The sequence below is a fragment of the Mastacembelus armatus genome, chromosome 16 (genome assembly GCF_900324485.2).
Source record: "Mastacembelus armatus chromosome 16, fMasArm1.2, whole genome shotgun sequence".
Lineage (NCBI taxonomy): Eukaryota > Metazoa > Chordata > Actinopteri > Synbranchiformes > Mastacembelidae > Mastacembelus > Mastacembelus armatus.
Window position 1 is genome coordinate 11,225,149 of NC_046648.1, and position 17,699 is coordinate 11,242,847.

The following is a 17,699-nucleotide window of genomic DNA, read 5'->3' on the forward strand; positions in this document are numbered from 1 at the left end:
TCCTCATAATCCATATATGTCTCATTGATAAAAGGAAGTACGTTTCCAGAGAGGTGTGTTTGCATCAACTAAAGAAAACGCACCTCCCTATTTGTATTATTTTCTACACAGAAGTCCATTGTATTAACCCACTTGTTTCAGTAGAACTGATGGCTTATTAGCTTCAGAAAGTTGTTACTAAACCTTGTAATAGCAGACGTGTCAGTTGTACAAACCCAAACACCTATGACATCAGGACAAGACCAAGGTAATACATTAACTGTCAAGCCCAGACTTGAGCACTCTAGTTCTGTTAAAAGAGATGAAAGTGGCCAGTTGGCTGTCCAATAAAGGGATAAGTCTTGACAACATCCACAGCTTGTCATCTACAACTTTATGGGACTTAAAAAACTATCCGAATGCTTTACATGTATTGGCAGCATATACCTTTCATCTGACCTAGAATAGATGGATTCCTTTTACTTAAATTATGTGGAGCCAGTGCACAATTTAAAAGGATAGGTTCAGAGAGCAATTATAGCATCCAGGAACCTTTTCAATACTCACAGAGCAATGACAGTAGTGTTTTTATACAAAATAATAGTGTAAATATCCTTATATGGTACTTTAATAATGGTACAACAACACAAAATGCATATTTTCCTTTATTTTCCCCACAGAGCATACCAAGTACATGTATGTTACTAATATTTCTGTACTCCATTTCGGTTATGTATACCATGCCTGGGGGTGCCACATTTGTGCTATATTATATGCTATAGCTGAAGGCATTAGAAAATATTTGAAAACTCCATTGCAATGTTGCATCCTTTTGACAGGGAGTCATATCATAGACGTTCAGCAGGAGAATGAGGTTCTGAGGCAGCGTCTGGAGCTTCTGCAGCTGCAGAGTGAACGGGAGAAGGAGGCATTGCAGGCTGATGCTGTACAAGCCAAGGAGGAGCTGGGCAGGTCCGTGTATGTGTACGAACATATTAACATTTAATGCATTTCTCTGCATGAATGTGAGTGAACAACAAAATGTGATGTGATTATTTAGACTGAAAGAGCACCTTGCAGAGCAGTTATCCACTATGAAGGCAGAGCACCTCAGGAAGCTGGACCAGTTGCATGCCACCTATGCCCTGGAACACTCATCCTCAAAGCTTGCTGAAGTGACCAATAAGCTCAACACTCAGGAGGTATGGGCTCACTAGCCAACCTGTCTCATGTCATCAGGTAGTCCCGAAAATGTTTCTGTTGCTTTAAACTTTACAATTACCTGCAGATAATGGTGAAACATTTGCAAGACCAGCTAAAAGAGCTACAGGGAGTTAAAAATGCACTGGCAATTTCCCAGACTCGAGAGGATGCTTTACAGACGCAGGTGAGATGGTGAAGGTTACATGATGGGTTTTGCATTTTTTTCTGCTTATGTCTGCTGTAACATTGGCAATAAAAATGTGATCCCAAATTTTAAAAAATCCAGAACACAAACAAATGAAAACTGTGGCTTCCATTCCAGCAGTGACATAAAGATATCCAAATATTTAGCTATAGTTCTGCTGTCCTCCCAGCTAGCTTTCATTCCACTGGCATCATCAGTTACTTTGGGAAACTAATGTCCCTGGGGTTTATTTCTAGATAAACTGATATCTGTCACAGTAAGGCTGATCACATTCACCTTAATGATGATAAAATACTAATATTTTCACCTTAATGTTACCTTGTCTGTAGTTGACCAGACTGCTGAAGGAGCTGAAAGAAGCTAAAGAAGCTCAGAGCCCAGAGGTGAAATTGCTGTGTAGTTTGGAGAGGAAAATCCTCAATATGGAGGTCAGACATCAACACAGAGAGAAAGAACTGCAGCAGGTAATATATTTATATAAAGTTAATGTTTTTTTGTTGTTTGTTTTTTTTGGGGGGGGGGCTGTTAAAAGCCAAACTTTGATTCTGACATTTTGCATTTGTGCAAAACTGTGCCTGCAGGTGATTGGTGGGTCGTGGCAGACTCTGGAGGCTAATCAACAGTCAGAGGTGGAGCGTTGGAGGCATCTGGCACAGGACAAGAGCAGAGAGCTGGAGGCTTTCCGTCTGGAACTTGACACAATCCTAGATATCCTGAGACACCTCCAAAGTCAAGGTGTGGTCTTTTCTACTCCTGACCCCCTTGTACCCCATCTCACCCAGAGTTGATGTGCACACAAGATTTTACTCATGGATGTCAATGAAAGCCAACGATAGGAATGAATTCAGGTGAAGGGCTTTCAGTTGATAAGTAGTTGAATGAATACAGGTCAACATATCTGAGATGGACAATGCTCTGTTCCAGATAAATAGTTGCCCTAATATCAGCAATGTTAAGGCACCCACGATAATTTAGATGAAAACACAGAATGTCTTTATACAAATACTGCACTTATTTCTTTCCATTTACATATTTATCTCTAGCTTCTATGTTTGCATGACCTAAATTACTGTAATTTATTTAAAGTGCAGTGAAAATATTTTAAATTAAATATATTTTTTCAAGTCTTGTTTAACTGTGATAAATTGTATTACTCCTTCATCTACTCTGAACCACTGGCGGTGCTGGAGTCAGTTCCAGCTGACACTGGGCTGATTATACTACAAATCTCCAGTCTATCACAGAGACATATACTCACATTCACACCTAATAAGAGTTTAAGTCAATCGAACCTGCATGTCTTTGGACTGTTGGAGGAAGCTGGAGTACTTAGAGAACCCACTGAGGCACAGGGAGAACATGCAAACTCCACACAGAATGGCCCTAGTTCACCAGCAGGTTCAAACCTAGAACTCTCTCTGGTATCTTCTGTGATGCTTAATATCATATCAGTGCTATAACAAATGTACAACAGGTGCTCAACAGCTAAAATGCATGTCTAATAAAGGGACACACTGAGGTTTGATACTGTAAAATGATGGAAAACTAACACAGTTTAAAATTGCTGCAGTAGAGGACATACAGTATGTGTGGTATTTAACATTTACAGCAGTAATCTTATGGTGAAGACCCAATATGCCACTGTAGCACTGTTTTACAACAGCAATGTTCAAACATCCAATCAACTGTGGTGAGGATTTTTTTAAGACACTGAGCAGCGAGGCACAAGTTTATTTCGTGTTTATGGTTGCCACCTTGTTGAAGTGACGTGAGCAGGTGAAGATCTGAATGTTTTCAGGGGAATTGAAGAAACAAAGTAGTGAAACTGCTGCTGGGGATAACCAAAGTGGTGTTGATCATGAGAGCAAAACCGATTTACCCTCACAAGCTGGCCAAATGTTTCCACATCCTTAAAGGTCCCCTATTATGTTGGACATTTATATGGCTGACACAAACAAGCACGGTAACGAATGCGCCACCTCCTTTATTTTTCAATATTATTTTTTTTTTTTTTTTTTTTTTTTTTTAAGAGCAGTCGTGAAACGATAGGTTTTCCACTTCCTTCTCTTCTATACGTATACAAGAGGCAAGTCCCTCCTCTGGCTCTGCCCAAACACCGCCCCCTGGCAAACCGCTACCAAAACTGTGCTGTCCGCCATTATTGAACACTGGCTCTGGTACCGAGAGGGTAAACACAAAGCTGCTTTGGTGTTAACTGGAACAACAGGAGTCTGTTCTCACTACCATAAGCACAAGACAAGAAGCCACAGTGGATTACTTTCATTTACAGCAGCGAGTTTATATATATTTTATTTCTGTTTTCTTATAACATCGACATGTTGAAATTAGCCACATTAGCTGCGTAGTTAGCGCTAATGCTGCCCAGCTAACATACTCTGGTTACTAATAGTCTCGTTTTACAATGAAACAGGAGAATTTTCTTGTGGTGGGGTGCAAGATCCCTCCTGGATGCTTTTTCTCCTTTCAGGTTAGAACATGTAGCAGGTGGAACTGTTGTTTTGGTGTCAAAGCATCCCGAAATCATTTTAGGCACGTAGCTAACGTTACCACAACGAATTCTCATTTGACTTGACGTGGAGGTTTGTGGAGAAGTATCTCAGCCATGTCTGTATCTTTTCAAAAAAAAAAGAAAAACATGCGGCATTTCCGAAACCAACAGGACAATGGTGGCCAATGTGAACGATTCACCACCAAAATCCAAGACGAGGAAATATGTTGACGTGTATTAGTCTTCGATTCACAGCGAATGTGGTAGGTGATGCAGGAAGATCACTCTGTGTGTTATGTCTCAAAACTCTGGCAGCAGACAGTATGAAACCTAATAAATTGAAGAGACACTTAGAGACCTTAAACCTCTGTCACATCAGTAAGCCACTCGAGTTTTTTGCAATAACAGTCTCACTACAGCTACTAATACCAAGATACAGTGACTTCACCCTGCATTATTATATTTGCATTACCTCTGCTTGTTTTGCACAGCTTGCCCAGGGCTGGGCAATAAACCGATTTTATCGATTAACTCAAATGTGTAGTTGACATCGGCTTATTTGAATGAAAATCGGTTTTCTCTTTAACATCTACCGATATTCCTCTCTGGGTTCAGCCCCTCCCCCGCACACGTTTTCCATATTAGAGATACACGAACAACATGGCAGCAAGCAGGGAAGAACTCGTTCCCAAGAAAGGCACGGTGTCATCCGTAATTTGGAACTGGTTCGGTTTTGCGGCGCTCGGACACAGAACACACAACACCCCGCTGCAAAGTGTGTTCTGGCACTTACAAAGGTAGTAGTACAAGCAATTTACTGCAGCACCTCAAACAGAGGCATGCTGCCGAGTTGCGCTCTACGAATTGAATAAGACCGCAGCAGCACAAGCACACCATGTAGGCAAAAATCGATTAAAAAAGTTGATTAAAATTTTAAAATATATAAACTATGAAAATATTCATGTGTCTGCAAAATACTTATTTAAATATGATTTACATAAAAATCTAATATGAACATAAGTCATTGCTAATTTGCTAATAAATAAAGTTTTATATCTGAAGTTATAAAGTTTGCACTGTTTGGGCAACCATAATCACCATCACACTGAGGCAAAAATGACATTTGACATCTGTGACAGCACCCCACAGATCAGACAAATAACATTGTTTTTGTCTTATTTTACTTTTTTTTTTTTAAGGATCATGACATGATAAACAGTAAATCTTTGTAAACTTTGAAAACTGAAAGAACTGTATATTTAACAAAAGAAGATTCAAGTGATTTCTGGTTCCTTGAACATAATGTTAATATATTAGTATATTATATATTAGCTATATTAAGTTAACCCTGTAAAGTTCATTAGAAGTGTTAACATGATTCCCTTGGGGACTCAGATTGACTCCTATGGGCAATTTAGAGTCACCAATTAACCTGTGTTACGGCCCCAGGCCTTCTTGGTTCTCGCCCCCCCCCCGTACTGTTTTCTTGTGCTCTGTCTGAGTGCGCCACGAAGAGGATGATTGGGATTCCTGAAATACACCTCCGACTGATAGGTGCAGCTGTTCGGGATTGTCATTGGCCGACGGGGTTGCGAAACAGCAGCTGCAAGAAGATCAACCATGGATCGCGCCTCTTCGCCTGATTGGCCCACCGCTTCAGCCTTCCACCAATCAGCGATCCACCCCTCAGCCCATCGCGCATTTAGAGCTCGGAGAGTTCACTAGCTCGGGGTGAAACTGTGCCTTTGTCCGTGGTCAGTTTCACCCTTGATGTTGTGACTCTTTCTCAGACTTCTGTGTTAGATTAAATAGGTTTGTACACCGCGTGGCGGTTCTAGTTTGTTACCCCTGTTGTGGGATTGTGTTATCTGTGTTTTGGCAATATTTCTTAGCGCTGTTAATGTTATATAGCAGGCTGGTCTAGTCAACCTCCTAGCTCTCCCTTTGTTACTTTATAAGTTGACTGTATTGGTTTAGACCTGGAGTTTGGGGTTGTTTCTGTTTTCTTCTTTGGTTCTTTGTTATTTATTGCTGTTAAAATAGTGTTTACTCCAGTGTCACACCATTTTCCTATTTGTATTTTTCTGTAAGAATCGCTGGTTCGTACCCTGTAAATAAATACCTGATTACATTCCCGTGCCTGGAAACGTATGTTACTCCCCAAAACTTCCCCTAGACTATATTGGGTTGTAACAACCTGACATGCATGTTTTTGGACCGTGGGAGGAAACCAGAGTTCCTGGAGTAAACCCATGCAAGCACGGGGAGAACATGCAAACTCTACACAGAAAGGCCAGGCTGCGAACCCGGGACCTTCTTGCTGTGAGGCAACGTGCTAACCACTCATCCACTGTTCAGTACGGTGGCTGCTATTAATTCATCCTAGGAATTATGAAAAAGTTGGAAGTAATGAACTGTGATGTACTGGACAGCAGACCACACTTTCCAAATCAAAGAAGGGGCAGTGCATTGCCAAACCAAAACCAAGTGTAAGTATAACTGGCATTTAGTGTTAAAAAATAGCAATATTTATTACTTTGGAGGTATTGCACATCCATATTGTCATATTCAGAGGAAGAAAAGAAAATTGCAAAAACAACCCATTACTTGAGCAAACCTTCCAGAACTGTAATTAAAATTTGAATAATAATGGAAATAAAAATGTACTTATTAAAAAGTAATAAAACAACAAAAATAATCTTCTAAAAATAGTAGTCGTCACTGTAAACACCTACAACACGTTTTCTTCTTGTACTGCAAAAGCTTCAAACAATATTTTTCTCTGTTGTGTGATGAAAACCATATTCAAGGAAATGTGGAAAGGTGGTACCTGTAACGTCTTCCAAAAGTCACACAGATACAGTATTAGATAAGTGGCAGATCCAGTGGGAGGCTGGGGACATTGAGTCCAAATGGACCATGTTCTCCACCTCCATTGTTGACGCAGCAGCTCGGAGCTGTGGTCGTAAGGTTTCTGGTGTCTGTCGTGGCAGCAATCCTCAAACCCGGTGGTGGACACCAGAGGTAACGGATGCCATCAACCTGAAGAAGGAGTCCTACCAAGACTGGCTGGCTTGTGGGACTCCTGAGGCCGCTGACAGGTACCGGCAGGCCAACTGTGCCGCAGCTCGGGCGGTGGCGGACGCAAAAATTCGGGTATGGGAGGAGTTCAGTGAGGCCATGTGGAAGGACTATCGGTCAGCCTCGAAGAAATTCTGGCAAACCATCCGGTGACTCAGGAGGGGGAAGCAGTACTCTGCCAACACTGTTTACGGTGGAAGCGGAGAGCTGCTGACCTCGACTGGAGATGTTGTCAGACGGTGGAAGAAATATTTCGAGGATTTCCTCAACCCCACCAGCGCCTTCCATAGAGTAAGCAGAGGCTGGAAGGATGGAGGCTGATCTGTCCATTACTCAAGCTGAAGTCACTGAGGTAGTTTGGCAGCTCCTCAGTGGCAAGGCACCGGGGATGGATGACATCCGCCCTGAGTATCTCAAGTCTCTGGATGTTGTTGGGCTGTCATGGTTGACACGCCTCTGCAACATTGCGTGGTGACTGGGGACAGTATCCCTGGATTGGCCAGGTCTCTGTACAGCCGAAGCAGGAGCTTGGTTCGCGTTGCCGGCAGTAAGTCAGACCTGTTCCCAGTGCATTTCAGACTCCGGTAGGGCTGCCCTTTGTCACCGGTTCTGTTCATTATTTTTATGGACAGAATTTCTAGGCGCAGCAAGTCAGACGGAGGGAGTCTAGTTCGGGGACCACTGGATTTCATCTTTGCTTTTTGCAGATGATGTCCTGCTGGCTCCATCGAGCCAGGACCTTCAGTGTGCACTGGGGCGGTTTGCAACCAAGTGCGAAGCGGCTGGGATGAGAATCAGCACCTCCAAGTCTGAGGCCATAGTTCTCAACCGGAAAAAGGTGGCTTGCCATCTCCAGGTCAGGGGAAACATCCTGCTTCAGGTGGAGGACTTTAAGTATCTTGGCATCTTATTCACGAGTGAGGGAAGGACGGAGCGTGAGATTGATAGATGGATCAGTGCATCGGCAGCAGCAATGCGGTCAATGTCCCGGTCCGTTGTGGTGAAGAAGGAGCTGAGCCAAAAGGTGAAGCTTTTCTATTTACCGGCCAACTCTCACCTATGGTCATGAGCTCTGGGTCATTACCGAAAGGACAAGATGTCGGATACAAGCGGCTGAAATGAGCTTCCTTCTCAGGGTGGCCAGGCGCTCCCTTAAGGATAGGGGTGAGGAGCACAGTCACCCAGGAGGAACTTGGAGTAGAGCCGCTGCTGTTTTACATCGAGAGGAGCCAGCTGAGGTGGCTCGGGCATCTATATCGGATGCCTCCTGGGTGCCTCCCACCAGGAGGAGACCCTGGGGAAGACCCAGAACACGCTGGAGGGACTATGTCACTCAGCTGGCCTGGGAACTCCTCGGTGTCTCCCCAGATGATGGAGGAAGTGTTCAGGGGAAAGGAAGTCTGGGCATCGCTGCTTAGGCTACTGCCCCCGCGACCCAGCCTCGGATAAGCGGAAGAAGATGGATGGATGGATGGGCTGAGCTGTGTCAGAATTAGTTGTTACAAAGCAAACATTTACAAAATGTATATTTTTTGTGTATTTGTTTTTTGTCTTCTATGCCACATTCAAACACACATTCCAGCTCCAGGTGCTCACCATGATGGTACGTCTGGAAGCTGTTCAGCTGTTGTGTGACCTATTTAGGAAAGGGTAATGATGGTATTACTCATACAATAACATTTGTAGCTAATAGCAAACACAACGGACAGACTTTGGTCTGTCTCTGTAGCAATAATTCAATGGTGTCTGCCTTGGCACATAAGGAGAAAAAAAGTATACTATGATACAGTTTAAACAATATTTACATGCTTTACCAAGTGAAAAATGAATATATGTAATACTTATAACAAACAAATTGTACAAAAAATTTCACAGTCTTTGTGCTTGTGTTGAAACATAGTACATTTTGGTTAAATCTCCAAAGTACAAGATTGAGAGTTACTGATACAAAAAAAAAACATTCAAAGTAAATTTTTGCCAAGTTATATTGAAATATCATTACTTAATGAGTAACACATTTCTTAAAAGTGTGCTTTACCTTAAATGTATTTATATTTAAGTATATTTATATTTTCCAAAAGTATTTTGTTTTATAAATTGTGATTTCTCTTCAAAATACTATGCCTACTTTAACATTTAATACACTGGAAGTTGCACTGTAAATCTGCTTTAGTATGTTAAAAATGTATTTTTCTATTTAATGGTTTTAAGCACTGCTAAATATTTCATGAAATCATTAGTGGACTTATTTTCAGAAAAAATACCAAAAGACTTCTGAAAAAATTTCATACATATTTAAAATTACTTGAGAATATTTTAAGTACATTTACTTTGGCTCAAAGTGTATTAGTTATACACTTTATGTCAGTATATATTTTTTACATTTGCAACAAGTATAAGTAAAATGTTTCAAGTGTATTTTATAACAGTAGTGCATTGTTTTGGTAAGCATAAGTACCCAATAATTGAGAAAAATATGTTTTTAATGTACTAAAGCAGATTTATAGTGTAGCTTCCAGTGTATTCAGCACAACTTAAGTGGTTTCATTTTTAACACAATTTCAAGTATAATGAAATGTAACATTTAAAAAGTATACTCAATATACTTTTAGAAAATATACAAACATATATTTTTTCACTTGGGAGAACACAAGGAAGCTAAATCAACAGAGGTGAAAACAATCAAGACAATAAGGAAGGCTATCGGGTGTCATTGTCGTTGACGTCAATAACAATCTTACCATATGTACAATTAACCTTAGCCAGCAGCCTCAAATTTGACTCGATGTTGCCCGCTCTGGCCCCGGGAATACATTTGACTATGGTCTATGGTGTCTCTAACTTCACATTTCAGACTATGGACCAGCCAATTACAATAGCCGGTGCTATGGGTCTTTATCCCTCACTTGGTGGAGCAGGACACATACAGTGGGTACGGAAAGTATTCAGAAATTTTGCAAATTTATTAAAAAAGTAAAACTGAAATATCACATGGTCATAAGTATTCAGACCCTTTGCAGTGACACTCATATTTAACTCGCATGCTGTCCATTTCTTCTGATCCTCCTTGAGATGGTTCTGCTCCTTCATTGGAGTCCAGCTGTGTTTAATTAAACTGATTGGACTTGATTAGGAAAGGCACACACCTGTCTATATAAGACCTTACAGCTCACAGTGCATGTCAGAGCAAATGAGAATCATGAGGTCGAAGGAACTGCCCAGGGAGCTCAGAGACAGAATTGTGGCAAGGCACAGATCTGGCCAAGGTTACAAAAGAATTTCTGCAGCACTCAAGGTTCCTAAGAGCACAGTGGCCTCCATAATCCTCAAATGGAAAAAGTTTGGAACGACCAGAACTCTTCCTAGACCTGACCGTCCAGCCAAACTGAGCAATCGTGGGAGAAAGAGCCTTGGTGAGAGAGGTAAAGAAGAACCCAAAGATCACTGTGGCTGAGCTCCAGAGATGCAGAAGGGAGATGGGAGAAAGTTCCACAAAGTCAGCTATCACTGCAGCCCTCAACCAGTCGGGGCTTTATGGCAGAGTGGCCCGACGGAAGCCCCTCCTCAGTGCAAGACACATGAAGCCCGCATAGAGTTTGCCAAAAAACACATGAAGGACTCCCAGACTATGAGAAATAAGATTCTCTGGTCTGATGAGACCAAGATTGAACTTTTTGGTGTTAATTCTAAGCTGCTCTGCTCATCACCTGCCCAATACAATCCCTACAGTGAAACATGGTGGTGGGAGCATCATGTTGTGGGGGTGTTTTTCAGCTGCAGGGAGAGGACGACTGGTTGCAATTGAAGGAAAGATGAATGTGGCCAAGTACAGAGATATCCTGGAAGAAAACCTCTTCCAGAGTGCTCAGGACCTCAGACTGGGCCGAAGGTTCACCTTTCAACAGGACAATGACCCTAAGCACACAGCTAAAATAAGAAAGGAGTGGCTTCGGAACAACTCTGTGACCGTTCTTGACTGGCCCAGCCAGAGCCCTGACCTAAACCCAATTGAGCATCTCTGGAGAGACCTGAAAATGGCTGTCCACCAACGTTCACCATTCAACCTGACAGAACTGGAGAGGATCTGCAAGGAAGAATGGCAGAGGATCCCCAAATCCAGGTGTGAAAAACTTGTTGCATCATTCCCCAAGAAGACCCATGGCTGTACTAGCTCAAAAGGGTGCTTCTACTCAATACTGAGCACAGGGTCTGAATACTTATGACCATGTGATATTTCAGTTTTTCTTTTTTAATAAATTTGCAAAAATTTCTACATTTCTGTTTTTTTCGGTCAAGATGGGGTGCTGAGTGTACATTAATGAGAACTAAAATGAACTTTTTTGATTTTGGCAAATGGCTGCAATGACACAAAGAGTGAAAAATTTTAAAGGGTCTGAGTACTATAGGGTACTCACTGTACATCGCCAACATGAGCATCACAATTGAAGAAAGATATTATTACCAGAACAGGTCTCAGCAACTGATGTTCCATGTTTTTTTGTGAGCAACAACAACAGACCACAGCTAACTTATGGTTGAGACTTTTTAGCTAATACTTGGAAAACCTCTTGTCGGTGGTTTAGTATAGAGCCTAATGGATCTCATTTTGGATCTATCCACACAACACAGATCAGATAATTTTGGAGCTGCTCTCATCCCCAGATATTACTGGAACGGAGTCACCCTGCAGACTCCCCTCAAAGACAAATCTATCCTACAAGGTTACACTGTACGAGAATAATACATGGACAGACAGCAAGATAATACTGTTATAACCAACACATAAATGTGAACTTATAAAATATTAAAAGCATAGCAGCTTCACTAAATATGCTGATAATCAATGTAGGGAACAAGTTTCCTATCAACACTATTGCCCTATAATTCTTTTACACTGTAAAACATGCTAGAATTTAGTGGCTTTAACTAAGCTTTTCTCACTAACTTAATCTAGAATGTCTAGTTTAGAAATTAGACTTTTATTATAAATTAGTTGCTCTGACTTTATGTATTTTGACTTGAACTGTTTACCCAATTTTAAAAATAACATTTGCAGAATTCCCAGGATGCACTGTGAGTTACTGTTTCTTTTCATAATTTGAAGAGTAATTGGACTAGGAACTGGCTGTCTGTCTTCCTTACAAACCCTGGCCTACTACTTCCAGCCTCTCCTGCGCATGACTGTGGCATTGTGACCGTAGGCCATTAGAGGTTGGGACGTTATCACACTTCAGCCATATTTGAGGAGGACCATTCTAATTGAAAAGAGATCAGGTTGATGTCCACTCTGTCCCCACAATTGGCCTGGTGTCTAAGATTTCCACCAATACCCCAGGGGGAGTTCCACAGAAACCAGATAATAAAAGGGGACTTCCAGGGGTGCTTGGCTGACTCATAACAGGCAGCCAGGCCTTGGCACACAGACTGTAATCCCTGCTGTGATTCTGTTGTGCTAAGTTACCTGGTAAGGTTGATAGTTCAACCACATTAATATCTAATGTTGTGTTCAGAATAATGTCATTCATTCTCTTCACGTTCAGTTGAACTCTAACCAGCGGTGTCTTCAGAGATCCCTTGGGTTATCCCATTTGATGAGTAGCAGCTTTCTGGGCTTATGTGAAATCAATGTCATCATTACGGTTGCTGCTGCTCTGATCCCGCCTCTCCAGAAAGACTGGCAGCTCTTGCTTACTCAGCAGCAGGCTGTCCTCTCCTGAACTTGAGCTTTGCTCAGAGTTCACACAGTTAGGAATACTGAAGTGTGCCAACAGGATGTCTTCTTTCTGTGTTGCGTTAGCTGTCACTGTTAGCTCCTGCAGAAATGTACTGTCCCCCACCTCCAGGCTACTGCTTGCACTCATGTAGCAGCCACCTAATGCCCCTCTACCCTCACTTCCAACCGAGGTCCAGAGCTTTCTCGAGCTCACCTGACCCTCCTTGGAAATATAACACTGGAAGGGTAGGGACTGGCACGGAAGGGCTCCATTGTTGAAGCTGGCATCCATGTAGCCAGTCAGACATGGCTGCTTTTCACATGGTTGTCTACTGTTGCACACAAGGAAACGAGAAAGGATACAGATTGTGTTTACTTTGGAATGTATTGTGCCACTAAGGACAGAAAAATCAAAAAACATTAATATCCTTCAATGAAATATTGCCCGTGTGTGCGCGTATGTATATAAAAAAAAAAAAAATCCCGTCTCACCCCTATGGGTGGTGTGTGTCTTCCTCAATCTCAGAGACCCGAGATTGAGGAAGACACACACCACCCATAGGGGTGAGACGGGATTTTTTTTTTTTTTTTAATATACATACACACACACACACACATATACAAAAAACACAATGTTTTTTGACATTAATATCCTTCAATGAAATATTGCCCTTGTGTGTGTGTATGTATATAAAAAATATATATTTATATATATATATATATATATATATATATATATATATATATAAAGTGACCAAAAGTTGTCTAAGGAAGGACAAACAGTGAACAGATGACAGGGTCATGGACGCGTGTGACTTGATGACAAGGTTGACCTGCTGTAGATTGAACTTTTGAATTTCATGAATCCTCTGATATAGGATTTTATTTGTCTTGAATCTTTGTTAAAATGATTGAAAATAAGAAATACTGTGCATCGGTCTCTGTGAAGAGAAACATCCAGCAGATATAGTGGTGGTATCACAACTAGAGTGAAGAGGCTGCTGAATTTGTCTAAAAAATGTTCTCTAACTTGTCCTCATGGCCACAGTTTTTACTTTTCTTACATTCATTTTTCACTGAGTGGCAAACAAATGCTTCCAACTATTGAAGCAAACAGAAGATGCACAATGAGCTGCAGAGTGACATGAGTACACAGTATTAGGCTGGGGGTCATAATATATATATATATATATATATATATACACATATATATATATATATATATGTTATGAACATAATTTGTTTTTCCTCTGTTCAGTCAGTCCTTGTCAACTCATAAAGTCTAAAAACTAGAAGTGAGAACTCATGTCTTCCTGTTCCTTTCACTTTGAACTGTTACCATTTTTACTTCACTGCATTTAAGTAACTCTTTTCATGTAACAGTGTTGCTAGTAAAGTGGTATGCACTGATCTGAACTGACTCAAGTGACTCACTCAAAATGTGGCGCTCCAGTCTTGGTCAGAAGTGTGAGCAGAAAAAACATGAAGATGACAAAGACAGCCAGGCCAACCCAGAAGCCAATCACTATAGAGTCTGCAAAATGAAAAAGATACTGGATATAAAAAGAGATGACAGTGATAAATTCACTCAGTAAGTCTGTCAACACAGCCTTATTACAAAACAAAGGATACTGTGGTTTGAGAGGAATGATATATAAACATGAATTGTGTTGCTATTGTTGCTATTGAGAGACAATTACACAGCTTGTATGTCAAAGACACACCAGACATGTGCCCATAGTGCTGTTATAGAAATATAACAGTAATGCCATAAACTGAAGTACCACAGAGGAGTGTACATTATATGAACTCAATTGTGAGCCACCCAGACCCATTGTATGAGCATGTCTGTGAACATTATATATTAGCACACATACCTCATGGTTTGAAATAAGAATGATCAGTTGGCTTCAAGATGGTATGAAACCATGAATGATTTAACCACCATTCAAAAATCATTATTGGAATGCTCAGAAAATGCAATTATTCACAAAAAGAGTCTTGCAAATGAAGGGCCATAGGGTCTCTGTAATAAGTATTTTTGAGGTTTGTCCTCCTATTTATGTCCACAGCAAACTTCATGTCAGTTCAAAGCCCTGTCAACAAAGCTGAACCCCTGATCTGATGGTGGAGCTTGTCTTACAAGGGTTGGACAATGAAACTGAAACGCCTGGTTTTAGACCACAATAATTCATTAGTATGGCCATGGATATTGACCCTGTGGAGCTCCCGATGAACAGTTTTGGTGGAAACAGGAGAGTTGAGGTGCACATTTAATTCTGCAGTGAGTTGGGCAGCTGTGGTTTTATGTTTTTTGGATACAATCCGGGTTAGCACCCGGAAATCCCTTTCACACAGCTTCCTCTTGCGTCCACAGTTACTCCTGTTGGATGTGGTTCGTCCTTCTTGGTGGTATGCTGATACCATGGCTCTTGATACATCACAGAGACTTGCTGTCTTGGTCACAGATGCACCAGCGAGACGCGCACCAACAATTTGTCCTCCTTTGAACTCTGATATGTCACCCATGATGTTGTGTGCATTGCAATATTTTAAGCAAAATCATGCTATTACTCTGCTAATTAAACCTTCACACTCTGCTCTTACTGGTGGAATGTGCAATCAATGAAGATTGGCCACCAAGCTGGTCAAATTTAGCCATGAAACCTCCAACACTAAACTGGCCAGTGTTCCAGTTTCATTGTCCATCGCCTGTATATACAGGGAATGTCCAAAAGATTGTTCCCTCCATTTCTTGGGAATCTGTATAGCAGAGCCATATTTCAAAACAAATAAGTGTTATTTGACATCATTGTTTATAACTGTTCTGAATAGCCACACTTTGGCCTGAAGGTGGCGCTGGAAAGGAAGACAAGGACTCATCATGATTATAAACAACCATGAAAAGTAAGGCACAGCAGTTTGTGGGGTTATGAATACATGTGTCACTGAGCTACATTAACTTTACAAGAAACGTGAACTGTGATTAATACACTATACTTTCATGTGGTTGCATACAATGAGAATTTAGTTAATGTAGTACTGAATAACCTCTACTCCTAAGAGTTCATTCTTTTCCTTTAAATACAACTATCACCCTCACAAATGGACCCAATCATCCCGATTTTCTAGAATTTTATAGAGAAGACAATTTATTGTTCACTATAAATAATTACTGGCAGATTAATCCATGTAAAAACCATGCAATAAAAATATCACTTCACAACAAAATACCCTGCAAGAAAAAGTAGGACTATTTTCATCCCAGCAACCCAAGTCAATCTTGGTCTTACTGCCTCCTGTTAAAAACCCTACAACATATTGTAAAATATAACCCAGAAGAGTGACCCTGATGTTTAATGTTGTAAACTGTGGAATTGTAAGCTAATGGAATAAAAGGAGAGGTGTGGAGTAATGTAGGGCAGTGAAAGAACAGGCGCACGAGCTGGAAATAGTCCAGCGCTTTAGATTGTAGGGTAAATGCTATTTTCACAACTTACTGGCCCCTGAGGTCGAAATGCTTTGTCAGTCAGTATACTGTAGTATTTACCAGGGAACACACTGCTGTGCGCATTATCATATCTAAAGGGCATCAGCGCTGCTGTGACATTTCAGTTTAAATTAGACTAGATTCTCTTTAGTTTTACAGTGAGGTACATAAAGGGCTACTCACAGTGACGCGCTTCCACACCTCCAGAAGACACAGGCTCCTCGTCATAGTATTCATATCTCCACTCATAGTCCGGTACCGGAGACGCACCGGTGCCGTTTGAACTGTTAGACCCTGGCATGTCAGTGAGAGCGCTCTGACGCAGACTGAGCTGCACTGTCTGCTCTGATGCCTCGGAATCACCTCAGTGTGGAAAGGCACACGTTCGCGTGGAGCCTGGAGGCGCGTACGCGCGCACACACACCCAAACCAAAACTTGTTTCCATTTCTTGTGCGGACATTACATCGACTTTTATTTTCTGGAGACTTATCCTAATCTTATCCATTACCACTGCCTGCCTAACCCTAGCAAACAGTTGGGCTACCACTTGTGTTAGTGGGTAACAGTAAAGACTAAACATATAGAAGTAGCATTTCAGTTTTATGCAGCTAAAATCTGGAATAGTCTTCCTGATGATGTTAGACAAGCCTCATCTCTAGCAATGTTTGAGTCCAAGCTAAAACCTTTTTTTTAGCTTGGCATATGACAACTGAAAGTGTTTTATGTAAAGTATTTTATCTGCGCTCATTTTCCTTTAATTTCCTTTTAAGTTCATTTTTTACTAGTTGCTGTTTTGATTTTTGCATACGTACTTTTGTCTTTTATTTCTGATCTAAGAGGTGAGGTAAGGACAGGAGAGGGGATGAGAGTAGAGGAGATGGAAGGAGAGGAGAGGACAGGACAGAAGAGGAGAGGAGAAGACAGGAGAGGAGAGAGGAGGAGAGGAGCTCAGTATATGATGGGAAGTCCTCAGGCAGTCTAGCCCTATAGCAGCATAACTAAGGGATGGTTCAGGGTCAGCTGAGCCAGCTCTAACTATAAGCTTTGTCAAAAAGGAAAATTTTAAGTCTAACCTTAAAAGTATAGACGGTGTCTGCCTCCTGAACCCAGGCTGGGAGCTGGTTCCACAGGAGAGGAGCTTGATAGCTGAAGGCTCTGCCTACCATTCTATTTTTGGAAACTCTGGGAACCACAAGTAGACCTGCAACTCTGAGAGCAAAGTGCTCTACTGGGATGATATGGTACTATGAGGTTTTTAAGGTATGAAGGAGCTTGATCATGAAGGGATTTGTATGTGAAGACAAGGATTTAAAATTTTATTCAGGATTTTACAGGGAGCCAATGAAGAGAAGCTAATATAGGAGAAATATGATCTCTCTTGCTAGTTTCTGTCAGAACTCTGGCTGCAGCATGTTTTAGTAGTACTGGAGGCCAAAGCTATACTAAAGTAGCTATACTGTTAAATAAGCTATTTCTGAGGTTTTTAAGCCCAAATACTATAACTTCTGTTTTCTCTTT

At 41.2% G+C, this 17,699-nt stretch overlaps 3 protein-coding genes across 14 annotated transcripts in view; 1 reads left to right on the forward strand and 2 right to left on the reverse strand.

Moving 5' to 3' along the window:
- Positions 1–2,978, forward strand: part of cep162 (centrosomal protein 162) — a 29,676-nt gene extending 26,698 nt beyond the window's left edge. For 5 of the 11 annotated variants that reach the window (XM_026293748.1, XM_026293750.1, XM_026293751.1 and 2 more), the window contains 5 exons: positions 819–951; positions 1,040–1,181; positions 1,268–1,366; positions 1,717–1,851; positions 1,969–2,977. In XM_026293748.1, the coding sequence (XP_026149533.1) occupies positions 819–951; positions 1,040–1,181; positions 1,268–1,366; positions 1,717–1,851; positions 1,969–2,175 (716 nt within the window). In that variant the 3' untranslated portion in view covers positions 2,176–2,977. Of the gene's footprint in view, positions 1–818; positions 952–1,039; positions 1,182–1,267; positions 1,367–1,716; positions 1,852–1,968 lie in introns of all 11 variants that reach the window. The other 6 variants (XM_026293746.1, XM_033325627.1, XM_026293745.1 and 3 more) reach the window with 2 other exon arrangements.
- Positions 2,979–4,138: 1,160 nt separating this feature from the next.
- cyb5r4 (cytochrome b5 reductase 4) overlaps positions 4,139–17,699 on the reverse strand; it is a 29,246-nt gene continuing 15,685 nt past the window's right edge. Inside the window, exons 16-17 of one of the 2 annotated variants that reach the window (XR_004463257.1) lie at positions 14,125–14,224; positions 4,139–4,182 (exon numbers count right to left, since the gene is read on the reverse strand). The gene's annotated coding sequence lies outside the window, so the exon portion shown is untranslated. Of the gene's footprint in view, positions 4,183–12,529; positions 13,023–14,124; positions 14,225–17,699 lie in introns of those variants that run through there. The other variant, XR_003294861.2, reaches the window with a different exon arrangement.
- Positions 12,590–16,481, reverse strand: mrap2a (melanocortin 2 receptor accessory protein 2a). The gene is made up of 3 exons (XM_026294191.1): positions 16,364–16,481; positions 14,125–14,224; positions 12,590–13,022 (listed from the first exon to the last, which is right to left on the reverse strand). The coding sequence occupies exons 1-3, from the start codon at positions 16,479–16,481 to the stop codon at positions 12,590–12,592; spliced, it is 651 nt and encodes a 216-aa protein (XP_026149976.1).

Coding starts and splice junctions, on each gene's coding strand:
- mrap2a (XM_026294191.1), bottom strand. CDS start 16,481: ATGCCAGGGTCTAACAGTTCAAACGGCACCGGTGCGTCTCCGGTACCG. Junction 14,225..16,363: donor AGGTGTGGAAGCGCGTCACT/GTGAGTAGCCCT, acceptor TTCATTTTGCAG/ACTCTATAGTGATTGGCTTC. Junction 13,023..14,124: donor ACTGGAGCGCCACATTTTGA/GTGAGTCACTTG, acceptor TGTGTGCAACAG/TAGACAACCATGTGAAAAGC.